Source organism: Rhea americana, unplaced genomic scaffold (genome assembly GCF_003343005.1).
Source record: "Rhea americana isolate MKP2758 unplaced genomic scaffold, rheAme1 scaffold_1, whole genome shotgun sequence".
Lineage (NCBI taxonomy): Eukaryota > Metazoa > Chordata > Aves > Rheiformes > Rheidae > Rhea > Rhea americana.
Window position 1 is genome coordinate 649745 of NW_028185038.1, and position 9765 is coordinate 659509.

General features: G+C 34.2%; 1 protein-coding gene across 4 annotated transcripts in view; it reads left to right on the forward strand.

Annotated features, from left to right (window-relative positions):
- BRD1 (bromodomain containing 1) overlaps positions 1-9358 on the forward strand; it is a 65665-nt gene extending 56307 nt beyond the window's left edge. For all 4 annotated transcript variants that reach the window (XM_085326241.1, XM_085326233.1, XM_085326248.1 and 1 more), the window contains 3 exons: positions 3108-3217; positions 5033-5187; positions 7883-9358. In XM_085326241.1, coding sequence (XP_085182367.1) covers positions 3108-3217; positions 5033-5187; positions 7883-8066 — 449 coding nt within the window. In that variant the 3' untranslated portion in view covers positions 8067-9358. The remainder of the gene's footprint in view (positions 1-3107; positions 3218-5032; positions 5188-7882) is intronic.
- Positions 9359-9765: the final 407 nt, after the last annotated feature.

Below are 9765 nucleotides of genomic sequence, written 5' to 3' on the forward strand. Positions count from 1 at the left end.
CCCTACCCAGATCTCTTCTTGGTCTTTGATTACATTTAGCAGCATTATTTTATATATTGCTATACATACTCTCTAATTTGTGCTCTTTTGGCCACGTTTTGCATTCTGATACCACAGCATATCAAAAGAAAGAAACAAGTAGGAGTGAAGGAAAGTGAAATGTCCTGTATCCATTCTGCATGCAACTTTTTGCTACTAAATTCCCAGACTTCACAAACAAGATTGTCCATTCTTTGAGGAATTTCTCCAGATTTTGCTTGATGAGTATACACACTTTAGAAACAAACACGATGCATAGAGCTGTGCTGGTGTGACTACTCTGAGGATTGGTTAGGGGAGCAGATAGTAGGGGAACATTTCTCAGTGTTTGTCTCAAATAGCTTTTTCTTTTACATGGTCTTCATTTCGACGGGTAAGTCACTGACAGAGATTGAAGAGAAGACTTGCCCCGCACACAGTAAAAGGGAAAGTCTCAATTTATTATTTTTGCTAAAGCATGATTATTTGCTCTAGAGATATCACAGGTACCTCTTAGATGGCAGTAGGAGTTGTGCTGTGCTCAGCATCATTGGATTTGCCTGCAGCTTTAGGTGTTAAAAGTAGTCTCTGTACGCCTTAAAAAAGGAAAGAAAAGAGAAGAAAACAACACTACACACTTACCAACTGTAGGTCAGTAAATAGACTTTCTTGTCTATTTCCAGTTTTAAACAAAATTCATTAATAATTGACTAAAAGCTCACATTCCTTGCTGAAAGCTCTACAGATACTTGGTGAAGCTCTTTGCTGTGATTTTTTTGAAGACATAAGTGCCTTCAGGTTTTGAAGTTTGTGACCCTGACACTTAAAACTGTTTTTTTTCCTCAAGTTTCCTACAGGGAGTTAAGCATCAACTTTACTATGAAAATGTTCATAGAAAGGAAAAAAACCCACTAGTTTTAAAAATGTTTTAAGAAGTAGAAAGTCAATAGGGAAAGGGTTAAAAAAAAAACCAAACAAAATATGCCCACAGCCAAAACTACCAACCAAACATGTTAGTGCAGCAACCCTTTTCACCAAACAAAATAAATTCTTACAATGAAAAGACTGGAAGAATCTCCCTTACTGGTAATACACCTGAGAATTCTTTGAGGGAGCTTACCTATGTGCATACRGTGAGGTTATTTATGCCTCCCAATATATAAATGTTGAGTTTTTTTGCATCAGCAATGCAACTGAGAATAAGGCAGGCTTTATAATTTTTCTTTGTTAGCTGCCCTTAAGAACAGGACTTGTAGTGCTCTTATATATCAGTTACTGTTCTGTATGTTTTCAAAATACAGGTAGTCTGTGTATGAAAGATACATTCATCTAAATGTTTATTAACTGTCTAGCTGTTATTTGAATATTTAATGCACTGATATTAATAGAGTGGAGAAATAAAGAAGCTGCCTGAATTACTTTTCCTGTTGTGTTGGAAGTTACTTTGACCAACTGTTTTATTTTGAGGTGCTAGTGGAATTGTTCATTTGGGTTTAATATGTCTTTCCATAATATCCAGTATGCTATGTATTTACCTATACTCTCAGAAGTATAGGAATGCTTATATGTAGTATTTTTGTGGGTTATACACCTGAAAAATACTTCTACGGCTTTTCATGAGAAAATGAAGAACATCCTAGACAGACCTTTTAGTGTCTCTAAAAGTATACACACAGGGAAAAATACGAGTTTAGCCGGTCAATAGATTCAATAGCAGTTTTTCCAGCGTTATATAATTCAGTAGCAATAGCTCCTGCTGTRATGTCAAATTGTTAAGAAAGTTTGCTTTATAACAGCTGGTTATATAATGTTGGGAATCTCTAAAATTGTATTTTCCAATAAAATGCTATCTTGTAAAAACTGATACTGTTATTGATTGAAAAATAAATCATAATTGAATGAAAAGCCTATGTTTGAAAATTATCCTGGAATATATTGCAGAAAATGACTGCCCTCTTCTGCTGATCTCCTTAAGCACTTTCTTTTTGCTATTTGTACTTTTATAAAGTTTGAGGCCAGCTTTTGCTAACACTTTCCTTGATCTTGAGATGGAGTTTATATCTTCCTGTCAGATTTTGGTGCACGTTACCCGTTTTAAATGGGAGCTGATTTGGGAGAACTGAAGACAAATTTTACCTTGGCAAGCAGAGAGCTCCTTCTACCAAATACTGTCTTGCAGCTAAAAAATTGTGACTGTAACCCCTTAGCTCTATTTTGGTACCAAATTTCTTCCTATGAGTGCCTTGTCTTTCCAGCTCATGAGTTCTTTCATTCCTTTCTTCCTCCTGTCTCCTTCCCCTATTCCAGCTTGAGGGGTTAACCCACTGACCTTTCCTTCCCTGTGTGTCTTTAGGGGACCACTGTTCTAGCTGACTGAAGGACTTAAACCCATCTTGTCCTTCAACCTAGTTGTGAGCTACAGAGAAGAGTGCTGTAAGAGCACTGGTAGAGGAGAGCAGTAACATAAATTCAGTTGTCTGTTACACTGCCTGCTGAGAAGGAAAAAAAATCGCTATTGCAGCTACATAATTCCTTGCATCCTGTTGGTGGTCTTGTACTCTGCACAAAAGAGCTAGGCAAGGAGGGCTGATCAAAGAAATGTTTATATTAGACAAACATTTTAAGTTACCAGATGATAATCTTGTTGTTCATTATATGTAATGCTTTTGAAACATCCGTGCAACTTATGTTTTCAGTGCCATCACCTCTTTGACAGAACTGTCACAATTTTGGAAGAAACTAGTCATTTGGAGTGCCTTAATTTTATGTTTTGAGATTTTTCAAAGGGAAACGTTTTGTTAGAATTTGAGCACTTGCCTTCTGAGAACGAAATGTTTTAGGATGTGCAGTCTCTAGACACTTCTAAGAACTTTCTTTTTTTTAATCTGTGAACTTGGATTAAAGTACTGTTATCATTTAAAGAGGTGTTACGAACATTACCTGTGTTCTGACACAAAGCTGAAGGGTGGTATTAGGATACATTTTGGTTCTAATGATCATGAGATATAGGTGAGAAAACAAGTGAAGAGGGGTTGTTTAAGGTTTGGTTCTTTGCTGTATTAACATATTTAATTATTTTTTCTTCTTAGAAGTTGGGCATAGCAGTATGTGGATTTCAACTGATGCTGCAACATCTGTTCTTGAGCCTCTAAAAGTGGTATGGGCCAAATGCAGTGGATATCCCTCTTACCCAGCTCTGGTGAGTATGCAGCTTCCCACCACTAGTACACTAGTGATGCTGTTTCTGGTCCAAAAATCTTGATGCTTGAATTTCAGGTAATTCTTAAATTACTATTCAGTTGGAGTAAAAATGAATTATTTTGCCTTCTTTACAGCTTTTCCTTGAATCCAGTTTGTAAAACTGTTGCGGTATCAGATGCTGAGTCAAAAATTTCTTCTACCTTACCCATATCTGACTGTCTCTCTTGCTACTGTTTCTCACTGTAATACATGTTATTCTTCATTTAAAGGATCAMCTGAATAAGCATTTGACTGACTTTTTGTGTTAGAACTATATATTTTCTACTTTAAAATTTGTAGAAAATTTTGATACGCAGTTTACTAAAGAGTTGGAATAAATTTAATGATAATATCTAGTTGTAAATCATGACAGGAACTTGAAACTGTCGTACCCTTGTTATTTTAAGAGAAATGCGCACAGTTTTGCTTAAATTACTGGCTTGTAGAGAAAGTGTTATTCATAAAGTGTTTGAATGGCTTTAGGCATTTGCAGTTTTTAGAAACTGTATAGATATGGCTCAATTTATATAATAGACTGTGTAATTTTATGACTGTGTTAATATATAGCAAAATAAGATAGAAAAATCTACAGAGTCAGGTTGAAACTAATGGATATGAGCTTCAGAGCACTTGACTTCAGGTGCCCACAGTGGGTTAACTCAAGCACACTTGAGTCAGGTGTTTAGGATTTGAGAGGTGTGATTGTCTGTCCAATGATGGACTTTGGTGTTAGATCTGATCATGACTAGTAGATGCCAAAAGGCTCCTTTTCTGTCCCCTCCCCCTCTATCTGCGCTGATGTTTCTTTGGCTGTGTGATGACTCAACTGAGGAACTGAACAAAAGGAAAGTTCTCATGAAAGTCCACACACACCACTCTTATTTTTCTGTTGTCTTAGTTTCCTTAATCAGTTCACTCTATGATACTGTGGAGTRTGGCATCAGTGCTGATGCTGGAAAAGCGACAAGAGTTTGTTTGTAGGGGAGGGGATGGTCAAAAAGGGCATGAAGTAACAACTGCTCTTAGGCAGCTGCTGAGCACTTGAAAACACGAAGCTCTACCTACCAAGCAGTTTTTCCAACAGCCAAATTAGTTGTATGTTGTTGGTTGCATTATATTTCATCTATTTTTATACTTTAATCTGAAACAATTCATTATTGTTACCAAATATTTCAAAGGAAAAGTGAGTAGTCTTTGCTTGTCCAAATTTCGAAAATGACCGCAGGATTTTTTTTCTGTTTGCTTGGGTTTTTTTTGCTTGGTTAGGGTATTTGTGCTTCAACTTCTGAGTGTGTGACATCTTTTTCCAGAAAGAAATGATCATACTTGAACATAGGCTGTTTCTGTAGGATGCCTGAAATTCAAAACTCAAAACTTAAGATCAGTTACCACTAGTGTTTTTGGAAACCCTAGTTTAACTTTCTCGTTTTGAAATCTACTTGTCCCTCTGCAAAGTTGTACTAAGTGAAATTCAGAAGTGATTTAAAGAAGAGCATATTTGGGTAGAAAGTGCTCTATAGATAGAAAAAAAAAAAGTTTTTTCCCCTGCTCTGTTTATTTCAATTAATTTTACCCTTTTGCCTATTCAACTTTAGCTTAAAAGTTACAGGTGTATGTAATACAAAGCCTACTTATGTGCATGGCTATTCAGTATGTGCATGGCTATTCAGCTTATGGTTCTTTTCCCATTAGCTTTATTCATAATAGAGAAGCTTTTAAAGTGGATGGTGTCATTTTAAAAATTAGAAACCGTTCTTTTTTTCTGCTTTTACAGATTATTGACCCTAAGATGCCTCGTGTTGCTGGCCATCACAATGGTGTTACAATACCAGTGCCACCTCTGGATGTATTGAAAATTGGAGAGCAAATGCAGACCAAATCAGATGAGAAGCTTTTCTTAGTACTGTTTTTTGACAATAAAAGAAGTTGGTATGTTGTTGAAACATACTGGTTAATGCACTTACTTATTTTTTTAAAAACCTGTAGCTTAAGTCTAAAAGAAAATTGAAATGCTATCTTTCCTATGAAATTCTATTCTTGGAGCAAGGCATATCACCAATGAAAGATACTTTATTTGCAACCAGTTTGGAAGTAAATAACACAAAACGTTAGATGATCGTCTTTTGGTTTGATTTACAAGCTTTCTGCTTTTGGTCTTGACTTGACCAAATTTGTTGCATGACTAAGCAGACTAGTTTTTAGGTTAGTATTCTTTTAGTATTTGTCTCTGTCAACCTTCATCTTTGCTTTTCCAAATGACAAACTTTTCCTACTCTGTTTAGGTGTACTGTCTTTAATTTTATGTTCTCCGCAGTTAAATGCTTTCCTCTTAGTTGCAGTTCTTTGCCATGTATCAGCTCTTCGTCAGGCCTTCCTTTTTCTCCATTTCTTTCGATATCAGTAATATGCTGTGTAGAGTCTGAGGGAAAAATGTACACAATAAAACAATTTTCTCTTTCATTAGCTCTTTGTTTTCTGTCAGACACAGAAACTTCTCACTACTTTTTCTTCCTTTCATCAAAACCTCTCTTTCTTTGCTTACCTTAATCCTCCTCCTTTCTTGGTTTCCTCACGTTTCAAACTACCTTTAAATCTTTTTGTATCTTAATTCTACTCTTGAATTCACTTACRTTTCCAGGTGCCATTTTCCTCGTTAGTTGATTAAATGTGATGTCTATATACGCTGCCATCCTTCTGATTCTCTCTGTCCCAGTAAGCGTTCATTGCCTGAGTGACTTCTTACCTAGAATTCAGAACGGACAATTCCTTTCTGTCCCCTTAGATCTGTTGGCATAAACATGAATCTTTGGCTTGATTCTCTCTGTTGGTTCTTTTCTTTATTGCTTCTTTGGCATGTCTTTCCAAAGATCATCTTTGTTCAGTTGTGCACAATTCTATGAGATGCTGCTTTCCTCTGTCAGTKGAGAACATCTGTTTTTTTAAAGAGATACAGTATTCTGCATCTCATGTTGTGTTGGTACTACAAGTGTAACACAAGATCTCTCTAGCAACTTTGTTAAACATTGCTGTGACTACCTCTTGGATGATTTTGGGAGTCCTTTAACCTCTCTTGGTCTTCACATCTGGATTATCCTAAGTTTTTCAAATATTATACGTAACCTGCATGGATGAACAGGAAAGGCTAAATATTTTCTCAGAGTTTTTTTTTTCTATATAATGGTTAATGTGCTGCCTTTTTCTTGAACATTTCTTTTGTCCTGATGATTTTAGCCATTTCAGCACTCGTCATTGTAACTCATCTTTGCTGCCTTCATGTGAAATGTGAGCTGATCTTATACTCTTTAACCTGTGTCTATGACTTTTATCAACATCAGGATATATGTCATCATCAGTCTGTGATGCCAACTTCTATAATGTATGGATCTTTCAAATAAACCTATCTTTTGTTTTCCCTCTGTCCTTTGCATTTGGAGGACTTTCTGAAAGTCCTCCATTTTTTTTTTTTTTTTAAGAGAAAAAAAGAAAAGGAAATAAAACTTTTCTTATGATCTGTATTAAAATGATGATGCTTGCCCATCATGCTGATCACTGATATGATTAATCTTTACTGCTCTATCTGTATCCTTGTGTTGTCTTTTTAAATATTTTTGGTCTCAATCTGTATGTTCCATACTTTGAGATTGTAGTCCATAGTGCTGTAATACAAATAGTATTTCAAGAGAAGCCTTTCCTGTTACTCTTGAATGAGAGGGGGGAAAAATCAGATGAAAAAGTTAATATTGCATACTTTAATATCTGATTGACAGTTTGTTAGGCTGTAAATCCACTCTCAAACTGAAATCCCTAAATAGAAGCCTAATTTCTGCCATTTGCAGGACTGAAATTGTCAACTATAGTAACATATTTCAGTGGGTGTTCATTAGTTCATTGACTTTATTTTTCTTAATATATGTAACTTCAGAAAACTTAAGAAAATTAATTAAAATACTGATTTATGGAAATGAACAAAATATATTTGGTACTTTTTTATTTAAATGGTTAAAATGTTTTTTTCCTTTATCTAGAAACATGGAGTGTAAAGCTTTTTTCTTTATCACCCCTTTATCCTCAGCAGTTAATAGTATTCCTGGAACTTAAAACAGAAAAGTACTCTGAATATTGAGTTAGTGGAATTTCATACTGCAGAGTAAAAGTATATTACTTTTCTACATAAAGACCAAACTGAGATGYCTTCGAAATGTAAGGCAAAAATTCATCATCTGCAAATTCCTTGTAATACTGGAAATACTGGAAGAATGAAGAAAAGTAATACTGTGTCTGCTGAATCTTGAGCTGCATCTGTTGTTGTCCTCAAAATAAATTAGCAGTATTTCATTCTAATTCTTTTTAGTTGGTATTTGCTATTAAACAATGTATTATTTGTTGAATTTGAATGTAGTTTTCATTTCACAAAAGAAGCTTACTTAATACTATAACACTTTAAAAGATAGATTTAGGACAAGTAAGCACTAACTTACTAGGAGTTTTATCACTTTATTTAAGACTGCAAATTCTTGACTCACTAAATGAAAAACCTGATGTGACAGCCCTTAGAGTGGACAAACCAGACAAACTCCTTCATTTTAATCTATATTTAACATAATTATTTTGTTCTTTCTTGTAGGCAGTGGCTTCCTAAATCCAAAATGGTGCCCCTTGGGATAGATGAAACCATAGACAAATTAAAAATGATGGAAGGCCGTAACTCAAGCATTCGTAAAGCAGTAAGAATTGCTTTTGATCGTGCTATGAATCATCTAAGTAGAGTACATGGAGAGCCGGTCAGTGACTTCAGTGATATTGACTAACAAAGATTCTACCAAGGCATGAAAAATACACACAGACTTGAACTCTACTAATGAACCTCTTTGTCTAAAGAATGTATTGAAGATGCAACCCTTTAATTGTTGATTCAGTGGCTGAGTTCTGCAAACTTGAAATAGTCAAGCAGTTCTTCTAAATCACCATTGCCATATTGATTAATGATATTATCGTGTTGTAGTTTGGAGGATTTTCCATTAAATCTGTTAAAATGTCTTGTTCATAGTGTTCATAATTGTACATAAATGTATATTCAACACTTAACTTATTCTGATTTTAGAGGTAGCTCTTTAATTCTTTTTATAATTTTGCTGGGGAGGGAGTTGGTTTTTGTTTCCATGCTCTTTTTTGTTTGTTTGTTTGTTTGTTTTTCCTTTAGTTATCTAAGCACCATCTTCCAGCTTAAGGTGTTTAGTGCATTTGAAGCCTAATATCAAAATGACATCAAATATATGTTTGCCTAAATCATATACGATATGGTGCTGCTTGTATCATTTCTTCCTTGGTCTGTAGCTTCTGAAAAAGACTTCTGAATGTTTGTGTAAATCATTGCTCTTTGCACAAAGTACCACGTATTTAAGATTGATGTAAATTTACAGTTACAAATATGTATTTTAAGAAAGGAAGTTGCATTATTTTGGAGGGTACTTTGTGGGAAAGACATCAAGAGAAAAATTATGCTATGTACATCACTTGCAAATCACCAAAAACACTCCATTGTTGCCCAAAATAACTTTTTATGATTGTTTTTGTTTTAAACAAACCTGRCTTAAAGCCTGCAAGCACATTATTTCTTTCAATACCATATCCCGTTTATCTCCCATGGATTATATTTTGTTGATATAGGTGCCTCCCTGTGTTTTATTTATTGTAGAAAATGTATTAATTTGCTTTATAATGAAAAATAAATTTGACAAATATATTGATATGCATTTTTATACAGGCACATGAGAAGACAACTTGCTTTGGGAGAAAAATGTATTGGAAATTGTATAAAATAACTTGATGGTTTGTGTGTAATTTGATTTTTTTTGTAACTTGTAATCTTTTGTTTCCAATGAGGGGATTTATGTAACTTTTAATTTAGAACACTTTGGTAGCAATAGAAACTTTGGATACATTTTTGTATGGTACATGTGATGTATATAGAATTAGTACTTTATTTTTATTTTTAAGAAGTAAAGCATTATGTTTGGGCAGGGGGAAGAAGGAGGGTGGGTTTCCAGAACTGCATTTTTATATTAAAAGCAAAAATAAAGTCAAGATATTGATTGTTGAAGCTACTTTATTCGTACATTCACTGAAATACTGAATTTGTAACAATGAAAATGGCAAGGTATGTTTGCAATGTGATTTATAATGACTCCATTATTTATAAATGCACTGTGTTTGAACTCTTTTGCAGTGATATCTTAAATACTGTACCAAGTTATATAATATGAAACACCAAATAATGCATATGAATGCACGAAGTATTTATGCCCAGCTTTTTTTTATAAAAGATTAGCAAATACAGCAAAACCAATACTTTTTAAATCTTTTTTTAAAACTTCATTGAATAGCATACTTCATTGTTAAACCTGCTTGAATCTTTATTTTAAAGGGACAATTACTTTTTAAATAGTTTTTAATGTTTTTATTCTCTATTGTTTGTAATACCCCCTTAGAAGCTTGAAATAAAATTTC